At 39.7% G+C, this 19,682-nt stretch overlaps 2 protein-coding genes across 2 annotated transcripts; both read left to right on the forward strand.

The window, feature by feature from the left end:
• The first annotated feature begins 8,331 nt into the window (after positions 1–8,331).
• cdx4 (caudal type homeobox 4) lies at positions 8,332–11,779 on the forward strand. The gene is made up of 3 exons (XM_084549809.1): positions 8,332–9,160; positions 10,474–10,619; positions 11,367–11,779. The coding sequence occupies exons 1-3, from the start codon at positions 8,725–8,727 to the stop codon at positions 11,598–11,600; spliced, it is 816 nt and encodes a 271-aa protein (XP_084405935.1). The 5' UTR covers positions 8,332–8,724; the 3' UTR covers positions 11,601–11,779.
• A 1,280-nt stretch (positions 11,780–13,059) lies between these two features.
• On the forward strand, positions 13,060–19,646 carry chic1 (cysteine-rich hydrophobic domain 1). The gene is made up of 6 exons (XM_084550467.1): positions 13,060–13,247; positions 14,950–15,004; positions 15,990–16,145; positions 16,525–16,581; positions 17,043–17,102; positions 17,665–19,646. The coding sequence occupies exons 1-6, from the start codon at positions 13,102–13,104 to the stop codon at positions 17,713–17,715; spliced, it is 525 nt and encodes a 174-aa protein (XP_084406593.1). The 5' UTR covers positions 13,060–13,101; the 3' UTR covers positions 17,716–19,646.
• Positions 19,647–19,682: the final 36 nt, after the last annotated feature.

Below are 19,682 nucleotides of genomic sequence, written 5' to 3' on the forward strand. Positions count from 1 at the left end.
TGTTTCCTCTCCTGCTCCTGAGAGACTCACTTCCTTGCCGGGAGAAGGTGTCGGCAGCCTGTCTGTTCACCGGGACATTGCCCCTCCAAGCGGAAAAGGAAGGAACTCTTAATCATCCCGCTCCCGACCGGAGGACGCCACACAGCGGGCTTCCTATGGGAGCCTCTGGTTACCGGCATCGGGTGTGCCCGGGTGGACCACACGCCACTGGACAGGGCCCTTCACTGTCTCTGCTTGTCCTCACAGGAATTACTATGTTTACAGTAAGGTGAGTGACCATTCCCAAATGCATGTCAACAACCTCCGGTGTGGACTATTTCCAGAATATATCAGGAACAAACAAACAAGGGAAGGATGTAAGAGGAGGAGGGTATTTCTTGACTGTCATGTTATTTTCTGTCTATCTACACCTACAGATAGTAATTTTCCTTAAGTATGAGGATCCTTGGCTGAGGGGCTTCTGTGCTTGGGAGTTAACAATGAATATGAACAATAACGATCAGATCATAGCGATCAGTCCATGTTCCTGGAGACCTGAGATGAAGAAGAAATCAAGACTGATTTCACAACATTGCTTCTTCTTGTAGTTGTGCACAGCCACTTAATCAACCACAGGATCAAGTCATTTTGACCACCTCACCCTCAAAATTTATGACTGAGAAAGAAATGATGAATAAAGTAAGGAGGTAAAGTGGGTTTAATGTTGCCTTTTTTGGTTGGAAACATGGCACAATTTCACAAAAGTCTATTCAACACCTTTACATCAAACTTATTCATGACATGTGCATGAGTTTCCAATGACAACTGAGGGTTGAGAAACACATCTTAATATTCCTAAACTGTGACTTCCCAATAGTTGCCTGAAGGAAACATTGTGCATTTTAGTTGTCAGGGGACACTGCTCAGTGTTTTTGCACTTTTATTTCTTATACTGTGTATTTATTTTGCAAAGACAGAGTGCAGAAAATGTGATGCCCATTTAAAGCAGCAACTGCCTGTGGCTTCAAACCAGAAACCAAAAAATGAAACCCAGCATGAAAAATATTTGATACTTTTTTTTTCCATTTGCAATTGCTACTATAGCATAACCTTTGTTCATTTTTTTCTAACTCACCACATCGCATTATTCTGTCAAATTGGCACATAGTGGCAACAAAATATTTCACAGTGAAATATTTCTGCCAAAACCCACACATTTTTTTTTAGCTGCAGTACATTTTTGGGAAGATTATCATGACTTATAGTAAGAAAAAGTATTTCTGTTGTCACCATGTAGGAATTACACGGTTTAGTGTCATACTGTAAACTGCAATACAATACAATAACTTCCCATTATTGTTCTGAGTGTCTTACTAATGAAACACATGAGAGCATAAATCTCTCATCAGAAAAGCCAAGAGCAGGATATGAGTCGAGGTTGGAATGTGAAAAGTAATGCAAAGGGTTTTGGCTTTAACTTGACTTCTCTATGATTTCAATTGAATTCAATTTTATTTATATAGCATCAATAACAATACAATAAAAAATCTCAAGACGCTTTACAAAACCCAGCCTGAAACCCCCAGCCTGAAGGTGACGGTGGCGAGGAAAAACTCCCTTTTAACAGGAAGAAACCTTGAGCAGAACCCAGCTCATATGGAGGGAGCCAGCTGGGTACAGACAGAAAAGAGAGAGAATATTTAAGTGTGTTTTTAATAATATAGGCTAAAGTAAAACGAATAACAACTTTTAAAACCGACAAGGCTTTGACTGCACAATCAGATTAGGAAAGGATAGAAAATAAACGTATTAACAGAACAAACAGGGAGCGCATCAGAGGGATTCCCTCTGTCAGGACTTATTACTCAGAAACGTTTTACAAATTCATTAATGTCCCGTTTGTATCACACCCACTGTGCGGTCTGTTTTTGTTTCCCTCATTTAACAATTGCGTTTATGAACACTCCTCACCCCCACCCACCACTTCCAGCAGCCTCTTCCCAAAGAAAACAGAGCTGCAAAACACTTCATTAATCACAGAAAAAAGAACCCTTAATGAATTCGGGGAAGTATGCCAAAAACATCTGCGATGCAGCTCGAAATTGTACCATACGCTGATTTGAGGCCATTGACCAAACTGTACAATCGTGCCAAAAAAGAAGAAAGAAAAAAAGTTAACCCCCTCCCCATATAAAAGCCTTCACAATGTTATTCCCAGACCCCTGCCCAAGAAGGTGAATGGTGGGTAGGCCACGTCCACGCCTCTCACCAAAATACAGAACAATGAGCCGGATACCGTCCCCTTAGAACACCTAACTTTAGTCCACCTTTAACAAGCGAGCCAACGACACGTACAGCTATATAAAGACTCGGAACCGCTGTGGTTCAAAGAGCAAGAGGAAAAAACAAACAGATCAGTGGCAGGTTGGTATACGGTCATGTGTTGTAGACGTGCGGCTGTTGAGATGATGAGGGTGTCGCATATGAGAAAGGGGGATTAAAGCAAAAGTACAAAACATTGCTGGTTTTGACAGAAGGGCTTTATTTGTTTCTCCTCTCTGTTTCCTCTGCACTGTCACTATTACATCAAGGCAAGCCCAAAAACCTCATGGTGTCACCACAGAAACAGTCAGGGATCACCACAGTCAGCAGGATTCATCCTCTACAGATGTCTGAACAAAATGATATGTGTGTCCATCAAATATTTGTCGGTATATTTTACAGGAAAAAAAGCACATTTTTGATTCTCCCTCTAATGTTGTGATTGATTGTCAGGGGAACATAAATGCTACTTTTTGATGGTAGCCCATTTAATAGTTGTTTAGATATTTCCATCAGGATTAACACTCATCTCGAACATAATAAAACAAAAACCTATAAAACATTTTTAAAAGAGTAAAACCAAGAAACAAACTAGCAGTACAAACCCATTCTGGGTGACACAGCAGAAAACAATGTGGAAATTCATTCACGAAACATTTATGGTAACTGAAGCCACATAATTCCCCTCCATTTGAATGCAGTGCAGCATGGATGAAAGGAGAGGGCCCGCCACCACACATTTACAATGTGCTCGGGGCAGCAAACGTGAGGATCTGATGTCCCACATTTGGACTCAATAAGTTTGGCAGGGTGGGCAGCGGAAGCTCCAGACATTTCACAGAAAAGAGATGAAAAAACGTGAATCTGAACTCCAAAACAACCCCTCCACGTTCACATTAATTATGCCACTGTGGTCGCAGCATTTTTCCCAGGCCCTACAGCGTAGGAGCCCTCTGTGCACCCCCTCACCTCCTGCCAGGGAGGTAAACAAAGGGGCTAAGTGAGCGAGCTGGTTTCACTGCATTTGTGAAGTTGAAGTCGGTAAATATAGCATCAGACATATGTAGGCTCTGTGTGCCTTGTGTTTTCACAGAGGGTCGTGGAAGACGGTGATGACCAGAGATCCAGGTCTTGTCTCCAAAGCAGAAAATAGAGTTTAATCAGGAGGAGCAACATGTGCTGTGAATCATGTACATTGTGCAATTTTTCTCTTTTTTTTTTTTTTTTTTTTTTTAACCACTGGCATGCCAGGCAGACAGATTCAAATTAAGTGTACAAGCTGTCCTTGTGTTTTCTTAGAAAGTGTTTTAAGAGATCCAGTAAAGGTCTATATTTAAACTTAATTGTTGTGCTCCTGGCTAATTAACAACACATGAATTGCTCAACCACAGAAAAATACAACTTTTAAAATCACTTGACGTTCTTAAAACTTCAGCAACATGACAGATCCTCACAGCGCTTACACAACACAGAAACATCAGAAGGATGTGTCTGTTGCTTTTCCTCATTGTTACCTGATCCGACAAAGAACCATAACCAAAATGACCCCATACGGCTTACTCCATCAATAAGCCACACAGCTGCCCTGCCTCTATTCAACTAATAACATGGATGCTTCTGAGTCACAAACTAATTTCATGCATGGTTTTAGTCTTGTCATTAGATTTGATTATCATAACTGAAAAAAACATCTTAGCCCCAACCTTATATGTAAGGGTTGATTAGTTCTTGATTAAGTTAATAATCTTCAGCTTTTCAGCTTTAGGTACCTGGCACCTCCTTTTTCTTTTTCTACAGATCAGAAACACTGCCTGGCCAAAAAAAAGTCACCACCTGGATTTAACTAAGCAAATAGGTACGAGCCTCCTATTGGATAATTACTGCATGGGTGATTATCTTCCAGCTGGCAACAAGTTATTTAACCCCAACTGATGCAATGAGTAACTTCTCATTTCTTAAACAAGCATGTTGAAAGACACATCCTATGGTTGTGGAACAGATGTTAGTCTGTTTGAGAAGGGTCAAATGATTGGCATGCATCAAGCAGAGAAGACATCTAAGGAGATTGAAGAAACTGCTAAAATTGGGTTAAGAACTGTCCAACACATTATTAAAAACTGAAAGGATAGTGGGGAACCACTGTCTTCGAGGAAGAAATGTGGTCAGAAAAAACATCCTGATTGATCAGTGATCACTTAAACGTTTGGTGAAATCAAATCAAAGAAAAACAACAGTAGAACTCAGGGCTATGTTTAATAGTGAAAGTAAGAGCATTTCCACACGTACAATGTGAAGGGAACTCAATGGATTGGGACTGAAAAGCTGTGTAGCCTTAAGAAAACCACTAATCAGTGAGGCTAACTGGAAAAAATTTGCTGGGGAGCATAAAGATTGGACTCTGGAGCAATGGGAGAAGATCATGTGGTCTGATGAGTCCAGGGGACAATGCTATGATCCGGAGATGCCGCATTCCAAGATGACAATGCCAGGATTCATTGGGCTCAAATTGTGAAAGAGTGGTTGAGGGAGCATGAGACATCATGTTCACACATTGATTGGCCACCACAGAGTCCAGACCTTAACCCCATTGAGAATCTTTGAGATGTGCTGGAGAAGGCTTTGTGCAGTGGTCAGACTCTCCCATCATCAATACTAGATCTTGGTGAAAAATGAATGCAACACTGGATGGAAATAAATCTGGTGACATTACAGAACCTTATTGAAACAATGCCAGAGTGAATGTGTGATGTAATCAAAGCTAAAGGTGGTCCAACAAAATATTAGAGTGTGTGACCTTTTATTTTTGGTGGTGACTATTTCTTTGGCCAAGCAGTGTATCACCATTTCTAAAAAGTGAGAAGCTATCAGTGGTGGAAAGTATAGGTACATATGCTGGAATTACATTTTATTTTCTTGACACTTCACTACATTTACAGACAGAAAAGTAGATACTGTTTTTACATATTAAACACATAAACAACTCATAAACAATATTATTCAATTTCAGGTTTTTTTTTATGTATAGTGTCAATAACAATACAAATTGTCTCAAGACGCTTTACAACATCTGGTCTGAAACTTTTCTCTATTTTCTCACACAAGTAACTTTGAACATTTTTCACATTCCTGCCAACATCTATTTCTGTCATATCCCGAACAAATTAACAGACATACTTGAATGTGACTTGTGTCTGCCGTGTCCCGTTTTACATGTGTTTAAATTACAGTTGACAAACTCATGTTTGGAGTCTGGGTGTCAAATTGTGTGTCTAAAAATAGCAGCAGATGGTCCTGTTTTGCCTTCTTTCCTGCAGAGAAATGCTGAGGGCTCTTCAGTGACACTATTAAATTGCTGTGCTGCTTCACCACAGACCGTCATTTATCTGTTTCATCTATGCTGAGTTCAAGGAAGATTGTGGCTTTCCTTAATGCATTCTCTTAAGTAATTTTGTTTTTTGCAGATTTGTTGACAGCCCAAGAAAGAAATGGGGTGCACATCATTTTGTAATCATGTGTTGTTCCGTGTTACCACACAGCTAATTTTAACTTTTAACCAATTTCTTATTTTCAATTAAACTAGTCAACAAATCTGTAATTCGTCAGTTCCTAAAAGCAGATGTATGAGACTCAAGTGTTGTCTGGAGATTACTTTGTGCCACACAAACTGGAGTTTACAGCCTAAGTTGTCTGTCTTTAGACGGGCTTTTAAATTTCATAATATCGACAACATGTACAAGAGACAGTACAAAACAAGAACAAACAGCACATTACAAGGCACAGTGCACAACAAGATCAAACAAAGGCACTGTAAAACAAGAAGCGGCAGATCACTCATAACTACGTGACTGATCCCTCTTTAAAAAAAACTGTTAGAGCTTAAGATGATCTCACTCAGGTTTCAATTCAGTAAAATACTTCCACATGTTTAATATCTGCGCATCATCACAACATCTCTGAGGGAGAAAAAATATGGTGAATTTATATAAAACATATGAAACATCCGTCAGTTACAGTGTTTTCATGGAGGAGTCTGTCTTTCGACGACCAACAGCTTTGTTCATTTTCAAGACTGGAGGCTGTGTATAAGTAACTCGACTGCACCATCTAGAGAAAACATACAATCGGTACAGAGGCACCACGCATGTACTGTGTATGTGAAACTTAAAAAGAAATTACGCTGGCATTTTGTAAATAAATGCCACCATTAAGTTAATGAGAACTAAATAACATTAAGGGACCTTATAAGAACACTCATTTTAACATCTAATATGTTTAGAGCTGTAATCAAGATACAGAATTAAAGAAAATACTTATATGAGTGCTGAAACATCTTCACAAAAGTCCACACATTTACATGTTTGTCAGTGAGACAACTATAATCCATACACTTCCATATTCATTTCTTCGTTTTTATGTTTCATTTATTTATTCTACATTCAGTGAAAGGAGCCTTTGCCAGGATCAGACTGTGGCTGGTATAAAAATTCAACAGACTGCATTTTTTCCTAAGGTTGTCAAAGTCTATGAAGAGGCCACACTGGTATGACTAGGACTAAAACGTATGTTGCATTGTTGTATCAAATGTTGTACGGCTGCAGAATTTTTGAGTTTTAAGTTCTGTGTTTGCTGGCTCATATTATTGGGTTTAATTTATACTTTCTCTGGAGTTTTCCCAGTCTCACTCTGGCCTGGTGATAGAGATAAGGAAAGAATAATCAACATTCCCCCACATTTCTTGTCCATACAACTCGAGGCTGATCATTTTGACCTCACACTTTTCCAGCTGTGAAACATGCAGGTTTATAACTTCATGGTGGATTATCTCCTTTAAACAGGTGAGGTGCAGGAAAATATTGACCTGTACGCAGATAAAATGATCTCTCCAGTGCAATACGTGTAAATTAATGTTGTTTGTGGGTGGAGGCTGCCCCCTTGAGGTAAATATTCTGCCAGGCTCCTTCAGACATCAGGTTCACCAGCAGCAGCTGTAGTTCTGCATAAATCCACAAGAGGGCATGAGTGAGTCTGAATAGTTCATAGAATGCAGGTCAACAAAGTGACCTCAGTGTAAACACAACACAGTGTAGTGATGTAAGTCACATACGCACATTTATTTATTCATTTTTTTTAAAGAGAGAGTTTTTTGATTAATAAAATAAAATGCACAGTGATGCTTTTCAGTATTTGTTTCTTTTTCTTGCTGCCAACAAGCCAGGAACCAAGTAAATTTAAAGAGATTATTTAGAGCAAAGACATCTGACAACCAGCACAAATCACTGGACTGGCCGTGGCCTGTCCCAACGAACAGCTAAATCAGACTGTCTCATAAATAGTTTGTGATCAATAAACAAATTTGGGCTTGAAACATCTATCTATTTATCTATCTATCAATCTATCTATAGAAATGGTCAATAATAGTTTCTGAAACTCTTAAATGGCGATGTTCATTTTCTGATCAAATATTAATGGGCCGAGCTGCACTTCAGCATCCAGTAAAGTCTGAGAAACATAAATTCCCTGTAATTTCAGGCCTGTGACCTGATGTGTCACAGGCCGCTGTTTGTCTCAGGGGGGGTTGTTGGAGTTTCCTTGTAACCGGAATTAGCTGTGAAGTGCGACCTTGAGGTGTGAACACGGAATACTAAAGGTCCGGCTTGCTTCAAGAACAAGTCCCTCATACTTTGCACCTCGTTTGCAAGTGAATATCTTAACAAATAAATCGGGATTTACGTGTGAAGCGTGGCTGGAAATCGATGAATTCCCACAGTAAAAGTAAAATCCAAATGAATGTTAAGCGTGTTGGATCTTTAAGGTTTAATTTGGTAATGTGAAACTGTATAAATAAAGAGCATTAGCTGTCATTATTTCGTTATAGCTATAACTAGAATATGGATTCTTATAACGGGTCTTTTATTACAAAAAAGATCTGTGCGCATTTACGCACAGGCCTTTTCACTTGGTGCGCTTGAGGACGTGTTGCTTTGGTTTATTGCCGGTTCGTGCAGCCTGTGCAGCCTGTGCAGCTGATAGGCCGTGTTGTTAATTTATTCATGGAACTGAGAACTCATGTTCAGGATAGGCCCACTGTCAGGTGATGACGCGCTGCACTACAGGCGCAAGGGGGACAGCTGGGCCCGCAGTCCGGTCACTCTCATTTGGATGCAAATCTACAAGAGTTGAAGAGTTGGCTGACGTCAGGCAGACCATAGTATACCTTTAGCTTCTTGTCAACAGAGCCACATCATGTGAGACTTGAGACGGACTGGAACTACGGCGCATTTCACTTTGGGAACCCATTTGGACTATAAACAGCAGAAGGATTGTTTTTAACAGTTGCAGGGCAACAATGTCGCCTTGAGATAGGCCACATTTACCCCTTTGCTGTTTTAGCTATATTTAAATACTTTTTTTTTTCTTCAAATCATGTATGTGGGATACCTACTGGACAAAGAAAGCGGCATGTATCACCAAGGGCCAATAAGAAGATCAAGCATCAATCTGCCTCCACAGAACTTTGTTTCTACACCACAGTACCCAGACTTTACTGGATACCATCATGTGCCAAACATGGATACGCACGCACAGTCTGCGGGGAGTTGGGGAACTTCATATAGCGCCCCACGGGAGGACTGGGGCGCATACAGTCTGGGACCCCCTAATACTATTCCTACACCAATGAACAACTCATCTCCTGGACAGGTTCCTTACTGTTCATCTGAGTACAGTCATATGCATCCTCCGGGATCTGCGGTTTTACAGCCGCCACCAGACAACGTTACTGTTGCACAACTTTCTCCTGATAGAGAAAGACGCAATTCGTACCAGTGGATGAGTAAAACTGCTCAGTCGTCTTCAACAGGTGAGGTCATCATCTTGAACATTGTGAGAAAAATTGTACAATTCGTGGACATACTCTGCTATTGCAACAAATGGTTGGCAAAGGATTATTTATTTATTTATTGGGCCGCTGTGTTTCCGTTTGATCCAGGATTTTACGCACGCATGGGAAGCCCTGTGCCATTTAAAGTAAAGTGTTCCTATCGAATTCGTTTAATCAAAAGGCGTCTAAATTCATTGTTGCCAAAATGTCAAAAGCAGAAAGTGGATATAACCTGGGAAACGTCCGATCCTGTGACACTTACATGGTGCGTTTTGATTACATTTCGGCTAATATGTGCTTAGAATGAGAATATTGATGATTCTGTAAATGACTCGACTTCTATGAAATTTTTAACAGAAATCAGTCACATGTGCCCATAAATTATTCCCATATCTTACAATGCTTCTGAGTTTAAGATTGTCTGAAGGCCAGGAGCCCAGTCTGCTGTATTCTCTTCCGAGGAAGAAATTTGTAAAAGGTGTGAGGAATCGGCGCCAGGCCCAGTTGTGATGTTAATGCCATTATTCCTGGAGATGTGAGGTCGACTTCCCTGTTACATTGTTTGGTGTTTTGAGTGTCATCCGTCATATCCAGGCAGTGGCCTTTGGTTTCAACACCTCTTCACTTTGATATGCGCCAACCTCCCTTCCTCTCCAAGAGTTATATTGCCGGAAAGAGTGACATTTTTCACAGCTAATATCCCAAACGTGGAGTAGTACATACTAGTACATACTGTATGTTTTTACAGTAGCGTGTATTTCAGATCGAATATACCAACATTTTATTATTTTGGACATGTGGTGTCCTCCAAACTCTTTTTCTTTAAAATTATTTTCACAGGATTCATCATCACATATTTCTTTTCAGTAGTTCAGATATGAAATATTGACATGTGCTCTTGTAACAGGTCTCTAAAACTGTAAAACTAATGCAACAATTTCACATAATAACCTGTTGCCTGCAGGTCTTTTACGCAGAAAAAAACAACAACTTTTCTACAGATGTGTTCTTATCTCCCGTGTTCCTTTTTTACTGGTCAGTGGAGGATCTGGGCCGTGGCTGTTTGAAATTCAGTAAGCGTAAAGAAAGATCAAAAAGCTCAATTTGCCTATCTGTAGAAAAAAGGCGAGGAGATGTGGATTTAAGACGTCTCTAATAAAGATGCTATGTGCAGATAGGCCGGTCCTGGCATGCAGCCTGCTCTGTGGAAATCTTCCAGTTTGACCACTTAACCGCGGACAGATGCAGGCAAAATATTCACGGGGTGTTTTGCCTATTTCTCACCTTCACAGGTAAAACAAGAACGAAGGAGAAATACAGGGTAGTGTACACAGACCATCAGAGACTGGAGCTGGAGAAGGAGTTTCATTTCAACAGATACATCACCATCAGGAGGAAATCTGAATTGGCTGTTAACCTCGGTCTCTCGGAAAGACAGGTAGGTGTCTGTCAGGCAGTAGACTAAATTTAAGATATATAAATAAACCCATGCGTATTAACGCATAGGCCTCTCGTATATGCATGTATAATGTAAACTTTCCTCCCAGAGTGCCCTACAGTATGAGGTCAGCAATGTCATGTCTGTAAGATGTGGCTGTTTTTAAAATAATACAACAGAAGAACAGATTCTTAGTCTATATTTTATATTTTATTTATGTGTATTAATATGTATGTCTTATTTTGCCCACTGTCTGAAACAAAGAGTAATTTTACGAGCAATAAAACTGCTGATATTACTAAAACTCCTTCAGTTTACATTTTGATAGTCAGTTAATGAGCGTTACGACATGACAAGCATTATTCAGTTTATATTAATGTCATTATTTATTATCCACTTCTTTTTAGTCGTTTTATTCTTTTATTTTCATTTTAGTAAAGCACATGGAATACAACAGAAATTAAATAAAGCAGGAAAGGCAACTACTGTCCCTACTCAACTCAGTGACAACGTTTTTATGTCCTATCTATGCTTTTTTTTTTTTTTTTATTGTATTTTATTTTATTCTTTTATACTTTATTCATCGACGTCTATGGAAATCTTTGAGATAATGTTTTATGTAGACATTTCTGTATATATTCTCTATTTCTTTAAGGGTTTAGGAATACCATAAGTAAGCTTATTAAAGCAGGTAGACGAGAACATATTTATTTAAATGATTTATTTTTATTTTGTGTGCCTTTTCAGGTTAAGATTTGGTTTCAGAACCGCAGGGCCAAGGAGAGGAAGCTGATCAAGAAGAAGATGGGTCAGTCCGACGGCAGCGGCGGCTCTGTGCACAGTGACCCGGGTTCAGTGAGCCCTTTGCCCGTGCCTGGATCTCTTAGCCCCTCAGAAATCCACGGCTCTCTGTACCCTCCTCAGGGAATGAACACCTTGCCATCTATCAGGAATATACAGCAAGTGACTGTGACTCAGTAGAACAGTTCACCCTCTGGACCATCTCTCCTAACTGAGCACTCCGACACGCTGACAGGACACTTGATAGGCAGCCAGAGGATCTGGACTCACGTCCTGAAGCACATAGCTGCGGATAAACATTTGATTTATAGCAACGAAATGCTGGAGGCTCTTGAAATATTGCTTTTTATAGAATAGTTCTAATAACGTGGGGATTGCAAACTGAAAAAAATCGACGTGTTTCAAACTTAAAAGCTTTTAAATTGTTTGTGAGTTATTAAGATATAAATATCGTTTTTTTTGTATGTGATAAAGTGTATGTGTTTGTGAATAAAATGAGAAATCAGGGACATGCCATTGAAGTTTCAAACTAGACTGCTTCGACTTGACAAATAAATCATTTACGCACATTTTCAGCACCGTTTGTGCAAAGAGCAGATGTTGATGATACGGGTAGAAAGGTCGTTTAATGGCAGCTTTCAAAATGTAAATAAAATGCTTTTTTTTTGCAGTACACCTGTCATTTGTTCTTATTTCTAACATTTGCATAAATGGATTTGCCTTTGTGCATTGTGGATTCTCACTTTATACATAAAACCAAATATTTCCCACAAGTACTGGCTGGCATGCCACAAATTAAGATATACACAACAATTAAGCTTTTAGATTACCATGGCAAGGTGACATGTTTTTTTTCTGCGCAAGATAGATTTGTGTTCAATTTCCCTTAAATGACCTAACTGTAAACTGTAGGCCCCAGAGCTACCTCAACTGTAAATAAATAATGTAACAGTATCCAACGTTGACATGCAGTGATGGACATATGTATCAGATACTTTCATTTAAACCTTCAGACGTTTGTGTTTTCCTTTAAATGAAAAGAATCATCTTGCAGCAAAATAACTAGACTTTCAGTGGTAGCTATATCTAGTCTACAGGATGTTTCTTGACAGTCAGAAAAGTCAGAAATCATTTAAAACCAGATAAACCGTGTACAAATGAAATATGAGAAACCAACAAAGTGTACAGCCTACGAACGGAGAGGCTATAGAAGTGTCTGAGGCTTATTATTGTCTGACGTTCTGCGTAATCCGCATGATCTGTTTTTGAATTCTTTAACCATTTAAATACTTTTTGTCCATTTGAAATATGTTAAACGGGGTATGTGTAATCATCAGGTACACTGGGCTTTCAGATGTCTGATTTATAAAGGGGAGATAGCTTTAAAGCATTTTAGAAGCGACGTCTCATGCTTATTCAAAGTGTAGGGTTCATGCGTAATCAGCTGAAGTGACCTGTTAATTGTGGCTAGACTGGATATTTTGAGGCCCTTCCTGTCTTTGACCATGTCTGAGCTGAAGAAGTTCATCAGTTATCCCTGTCACAAGATGCAGGACGCCTGTATGTGTTATGGTGTCTTCCAATGTCTGTCCTGTCTCACCGGTGTTGGCTTTATGAACAAATACCCGCCTCGGCGCGCTCTCGCTCTTGCGTTCCGTGCGCGGCCCCGCAGGAAGACGTCATGAGCGTCTTACTACCCAACATGGCGGACTTTGATACCATTTATGAGTTAGAAGACGAAGAGGATGAGCACGTAGTAAGCGAGGAACACTTGCCCAGATACTGCCCGGAGCCTGTGGTCATGCGAGGGGCCGGGCACATCACAGTGTAAGCAGAGCCGTGTTTGTCGCTGCTGTCTGTGCGTGTGTCGCTTTGTTATGCTTTAGCCTGTTTAGCTGGTGCTAGCATGCTAGCTAACGCAAATCACAACAGTTAGCCATATGTTTAGCCCAGGGGATAGTTGGTTTGGACACAAACGGGACATTATTACGACAAAAAACTAACATTGACGGATTTATGTTTTCATGGCCACTGTGCGTGTGGTAGATTAGCAAGCTATATTCATGGCTGTCAAGTTTACATGTTGTGTCGTTGGCTAAAAATCTTCTGACCGAGAAAACTGTCATCACCAGCCTTGGGTTTTTATCAGACATTATTATCTTGTCCGTGTCACCGACTTAATCATAGTTTAGCAGTTCTTTATTACAAGTCTTATTATTTGTTTACATGGGGACGTCAGCCTATTTTCTACGTATATTTGATGGAGGCACTTTATCAGGGTGATTAATAGAGCATAAAGCTCAGAGCACCATTGTGTTAGTTTTTCTCACTGTCATCTTAATCAAATCCTCAGTCATCTTCATCTCAGAAGATGCTGAGTCCCAGCTGCCAACTTTCTCCAGATTTGCATGTGGATAAAATAAAAATGAGCATGCCATAAAAAAATAACTGTTGTGAATTGCTGTTATTAAAGCAGCACCACTAGTGTTAAAATAAAACCCTATACATTGCTGTCAGGCTGCCAGTTCTTTACTCTATGTGGACTATTCAACCACATCATGCAGTCTTCCTCAGGTGAACGATCAAGGTCTGGACAGACCTGCATGTACAGATAAGTGGGGATGACATACCATTTATCATATGTGACCTGGATAAAGGATCACACCTGGACTCTTCCACCTTTAATATCATCACACCAAGAACTACAGTAACCTATATATTTATAACCTATAACATATATCTTCAAAAGTTGTACACTTACTTGCCAGTTCATTAGGTATGCAAGCGCAAATAAATGCATCCTGATACAACAGTCCTGCACTAAATCTTAGCCTCATGAAGGCTATGATATTCAGCATTTGTTTAAAATAACAGAGAGAGCTATTGAGTGAACAGTGGGCCAGGCTAAATTACAGAAACACCTTTGTGTTTATTTCAGTTTCAGTGTGTTTATAACAGCACCACAAACTAAATCCAATACAAAATGATCGTACGGTTCAGTTACCATCTTTCTTACACTGTTTCTGCATAAACCGCATATTATTATAACAGTCATGAAGGAGGAGTTAGGGCAGGGCGGTTATATAAGAATGTATTCATATTCATTAGTGCTTCTAAAGAACTGTCTAGTGAATACATGTGGATTTCATCCCAAATTAAAAGTAGCAAAAACATTCTCTCAACTATTAATATACATTAGGAGGGCACTGTTTATGGATGAGTTATAATGGCAGGCCACATTAATCTGAACTGCATAAAAGATAATAAAAATGTAAGGATGATGGCCGGAGCAATCTCACAGTGCACATTTAATTGTTGCAAGAAGTCTGCCTAACCATATAAAAACAGAAATATGTTTTGTGTAATGCTTTTGTGTGAATTAATGTCAGTTAAACTAAACTTTAAAGTTAACTAATAAGCATGGGGCAATATATATCTGCTTAATTTTGCAATGATGTTCACACTAAAGTGAGATTTTTTTCTTTGTTTTGGTTACATTTTCATCTAAAATGCTTTATTTCCCCCCCAGGTTTGGACTGAGCAACAGATTTGACACAGAATTTCCGTCTGTTCTCACGGGAAAGGTACAGTTGCTTTTTAGTTCTCTTGCACTTCGGTCTTGCAGGCCGCTCTCTGTTCAAATCCAAGTAGGAAGAATGAAGCAATTAAAGCTGCACTGATTCTTTTGTTCCTTTGGGCCTTTAACAGCCCCAACTTCCCCGAATCGCCCCATTCAAACTTCCCAGAGTGGTTTTGATCTGATGGAGATGCATTATAAGTAACGTACCACACTGCATAGAAAAGAGCCTGAATGTGCTGCTGTCCAGCTCTGTCAATGAGTAAGCCGTCTTTGGGGCTCCGTTGGCGGGGACCCCAGTGTTTTGGATGGTCCAGCTCCAGGTGATAAAATAATGAAATGAAGAGTCTGCCGTAGACAAGAAAGGAAAGCTTCCTGGGTCGGACGCAGAAACACAAAAAGGCTGCAGGGGTAAGAGCAGGCCGAGGGAAGTGTGGGGCAATAAAAAGTACCTTCAGTATTGTGACCCAGGGTGACATGTGATAGATGAGGTCACAATTATGATGATTGAAGGGTGCAGATCAGGCCCTGCTGGGCTTTATTCTGAGGTCTTTGGCTGTTTGCAAAGAGACCTTTGCATCCTGTCATAAAAGATTACGACCCCTGTTTTATGGCGTACAGACTCAGTGAGGAATGAGCATCCATTCAAGTTGTTTAGCCAGCGCTGCCACAGGCATTGAGCTTATCTCTCCTTTGAGTCCCTCCTTGCCTTGAACAGTCTAGAGCGTAGTTAGCAAGTCAGGGACATAGTATTTAGAGATCTCATCTCTGGACAACATCTGTAAATATCTACCTTTTGGTTTTCTGAAGCTCTTTGATCTTAGTGCACAGGTTCCTTTTGAGCAATTGGGAATCTTTCAAGTCAACAACACCGTGGCACAATTGTCTCACTCCCTCTTGCTCTTAGCTATTTGACTTATACTTAAGTTTTTTTGACGACTTCCCCTTCTGCACAGCCCCTCTGTTCATTTTCTTTCTCTCTCGTTTTTTAGGTAGCACCAGAGGAATTCAAAACCAGCATCAGCAGGGTGAACGCTTGCTTAAAGAAGAACTTGCCTGTGAATGTGAAGTGGCTTCTTTGCGGCTGCCTGTGTTGTTGCTGTACAGTAGGCTGCAGTCTATGGCCTGTTATCTGCCTCAACAAGAGAGTAAGTCTCAGACCTCCAGTGACACGAGTTGGACAGTTTAACTCTCCCTTACATCAGCGCTGATTACTCAAGGGCTGTTGTAGCAATTCATCTGGTCTAAGTGTAGAGGGTAATAACAACTCATGTTCACTTAGTGGCTGTGTGTAGAAATGATGCATTGCGCTGCACAGCCCCAACTCAAGGGTGTGTCATTTAAAGGTGGTGTTACCACTCAGAATTACTGACAACAAAGTGGAAATTACTAGCTGGTAAATTGGGAGTTCAGTCCATAAACCCTAACACTGTGGCTGTTTACTGTTACCTGTTAATGTGTTAAACTGAGTAATGAGTATTTTGCTGCTTACATTAATGTGCATGTGTTTGTCTTCTGTTCCCAAAGACAAGGCGGTCGATTCAGAAGTTGTTAGAGTGGGAAAATAACCGGTTATACCACAAGGTAAGAAAGATGCCAAATTGCAGATTATCACCTGTGTGAAAGTGCTTAATTGTCTGTGTGCAGTTTAAGTTGAGTGTTGTCATGATGGAGAATGACCATTAATCTGGTTTGTAAACTTCAACCCGTCCCATAAGCCCCTAAAAGCTGTTTGAGTCAGATCTGGTGCACAAGGTCTGAGAGGACCGCGAGGTCAGCAGTAAAATGGCCGTGTTAATTTTGTTTTGTCTCGCAGCAACAAATTACAGCTAGTAGCTGTGCAAAGGTATAAAGGAAGCTCTTCAGGGTGTCTGGCCACAGTTTGACCTCAGTGAGACCAGACAGCCCCGCTCCCAAATTCCCCTAACACTGAAGGGGAGATTTCAGACAGATTTTCCTTTGTGTGTTTGTGTGTGTGTGTTTGTGTCTGTTCGAGTGTGAAAGAGATGGTCAGTCATTGTGTTTGTGTCTTTTCTTCTCATCAGCTGGGGCTGCACTGGAAACTCAGTAAAAGAAAATGTGAAAGCAGCAATATGATGGAATATGTAAGTAAGCTGTGTCAAAAATTCAGTCATAAATTTATGACTTATAACACAAACATTTTTGTGATCTGCTGATTTGTCTAATAAAATATTGAAAATGCCCTTTATAATTCAACAAAGCCCCAAAGAAATGTCTTGCTTTGTTTTATCAACACTCCAAAACACAATGATATAATGTATCGTATTTTGGTACAGTTTAAATGAACACTTAATTGTAAATTTAATCTAATGTTCTTCAAAAATAAATAATGTAATTTGGTGCTAATCATAGACTATAGAAATCCTGAAAATATGAGATAACTCTCTAGATAATCTTAGAATTGAATAAACCCGCTCTATCCAGTTTATTAGATACATCAAGCAAAAATGAACGCAGTACTACCATCATAACAAATGGTCAGTTTATATAAATATAAATACATGTGGGGCTAGGTGCACATAATACACATATTTTATATATGAGCAATTAGTGTTCCAGTCATAAATGAATAATAAATGAATATTTATTATACAGTTATGGATTTGCCCTGAAAGATGATCAGTTTTTTTCGTTTTCTCTCTTCAGGTGATTCTTATAGAATTCTTACCCAAATATCCTATATTCAGACCAGACTGAGGATGCTGGTAACCGACTGGATGAGTGGCCCTTGAATCTTATCCTTAGTGCCTTGTATATACAGTATGTTGGAATGAGGGTCTGCGCCGACGTCTCTTGGGACGACCCTGTACATTTCCCAGTACCTTGTACATTAAGCAACACTGTCACTTTGCTTTAGAGCAGGTTTTGCACATTTTCCCAACAGAACTCAACATGTCCCCTTTGTTGCACTCTGATGTGTTTTTTGTTACGTGTGAAAAACAAGTGAAACTCTCAAAAAGTGCATTTACCCCAAAGAACCATCAGCCTGAGTCCCATTTATGATATCAGTAATCCCTTGCAAAGAATGTGATGCCTCCACCTTCTGTAACTGTCCTTGCCTTATGTATGATTTTTTTTTTTAAAGAATATCTCTACATGTAACTGGAGGAGGAAGGCTTCGGGTAATTCAACAAGTCTGTCGATTCAGATGCTGTTTGTTGGGTTTCCTCTCTTTGAATCCAGTTCTTTGCAGGAGGGTGGGATGGTTGAAATTGCCTAACATACATTAATCCTCTGTACATGGGAACTAGCTAGTACAAGAACTTGACCTGTAAATACCATGTTAGAATAAGCTGTACAGTGATATACCATTGTTTACATAAAGTTACTTAGCTCTTTAGTTTTTTTGCCAATATATTGCTGTACCATAGTTTCGATTAATGAAAGATGTCTGCATACCTTTCTAGTTTATGGACCTGTTTACCTTGTAAGCCATATAGTGACAATGTACCTGATGCCAGAGTTAGGACTGATTATTGCACTGTGCCTGGAGGAAAGTCAGGATTTCAGACTAAAGTTCATCCTGAATATTCATCCATTGACAACAGCAGTGCGTGTTACAAAGTGTTTTTTGCCAATGAAGATGACGTTTCGGTGACTTGTCATCCGTTAAAGCTGGAAGACTATGATTTGAACCCTGCACTTCCATAAATTTTTATTTTTATTTCATGTTGTCACAACTTTGCATTAGTTTTGTAGTTTTGTACTTTTCCCCTGTGCCGTGTGTGGTCCTCCTGATGTGTTTGGAAGCACATGCATCTACAGTATGTGGTGTATTGAGCAGATGGTTCCTTTGTGTCAGTCATTCTCTCCAGTGTTAGTATTACTTTCCTGAATCTTAGTCAACAGATTGCTGCATCGCATTGTATTAGAGTGCCTCTGAAGTAGTTGAAGAACCACAGAGAAGTACAGGTTCAAATCTGTTCTCCAGTATAAAGGAGACTTTAATCCTCTTCCCAGTATTGTCCCTGTTACTATTCTTGTAAATGTTTTGTCTTGATGATCTAATCCCTTCGGAGAGAGAAAATAAATGGTTGATTTTAATTTTTCTTTGCGGCTTCTTCTTTCATTTAAAAGCTCATTCTGATACTACTCAAAAAAACTGATGATTACTGACCTCTGCTATTGCACTTTGACCGCGGCCTGCTGCCCTACTAGCAGAAATGTGGCTATTTGTCATGTTTAACAAGGTGTTGAATCGTTAACTTTAACAAGACAGCCTGCAGTTACTCAACACATTTGTACAACTCAGGAATGCTGTTACCATAACCTGCTGCTACTTCCTAATGTTACACACCAGTGGTCAGAGAGCTGAAAATACTACACCATGTTTCTACTGTATCTCAATACAACCCCCAAAGTACTGCAGTGGTAGGTTTCACTTCAGGGTGGTAGGTTTTATGATCCTTTGTTTTTTTGTTTTCACATTCACAGCCTTCTGTTGCTCAGACTGGAGACGTTTTCAGTAACTGTTAGTTAATCCACGACTTTTAGGTGATTTAGATAGGATTTATTAATTGTAGTGCAATTTATGAGGTGTTAGGGTGGTTAACTGCAGCACTCAACCAGGCAGTACGTTATTTTCAGGACATCTAAAAAAAAGTCCTGAAACAAGAATTTGAATGGAACTTAAGTTTTGACGTGCAACCGTCTTTAAATTACTT

The sequence above is a fragment of the Chelon labrosus genome, assembly GCF_963514085.1.
Source record: "Chelon labrosus genome assembly, chromosome: 8".
Classification (NCBI taxonomy): domain Eukaryota; kingdom Metazoa; phylum Chordata; class Actinopteri; order Mugiliformes; family Mugilidae; genus Chelon; species Chelon labrosus.

Excerpts from the sequence above, each read along its gene's own strand:
- cdx4 (XM_084549809.1), top strand. The coding sequence starts at position 8,725 with ATGTATGTGGGATACCTACTGGACAAAGAAAGCGGCATGTATCACCAA. Across the intron at positions 9,161-10,473 it reads TGCTCAGTCGTCTTCAACAG|GTAAAACAAGAACGAAGGAG; the intron begins GTGAGGTCATCA and ends TCACCTTCACAG. Across the intron at positions 10,620-11,366 it reads TCGGTCTCTCGGAAAGACAG|GTTAAGATTTGGTTTCAGAA; the intron begins GTAGGTGTCTGT and ends GTGCCTTTTCAG.
- chic1 (XM_084550467.1), top strand. The coding sequence starts at position 13,102 with ATGAGCGTCTTACTACCCAACATGGCGGACTTTGATACCATTTATGAG. Across the intron at positions 16,582-17,042 it reads ATAACCGGTTATACCACAAG|CTGGGGCTGCACTGGAAACT; the intron begins GTAAGAAAGATG and ends TCTTCTCATCAG. Across the intron at positions 17,103-17,664 it reads GCAGCAATATGATGGAATAT|GTGATTCTTATAGAATTCTT; the intron begins GTAAGTAAGCTG and ends TTCTCTCTTCAG.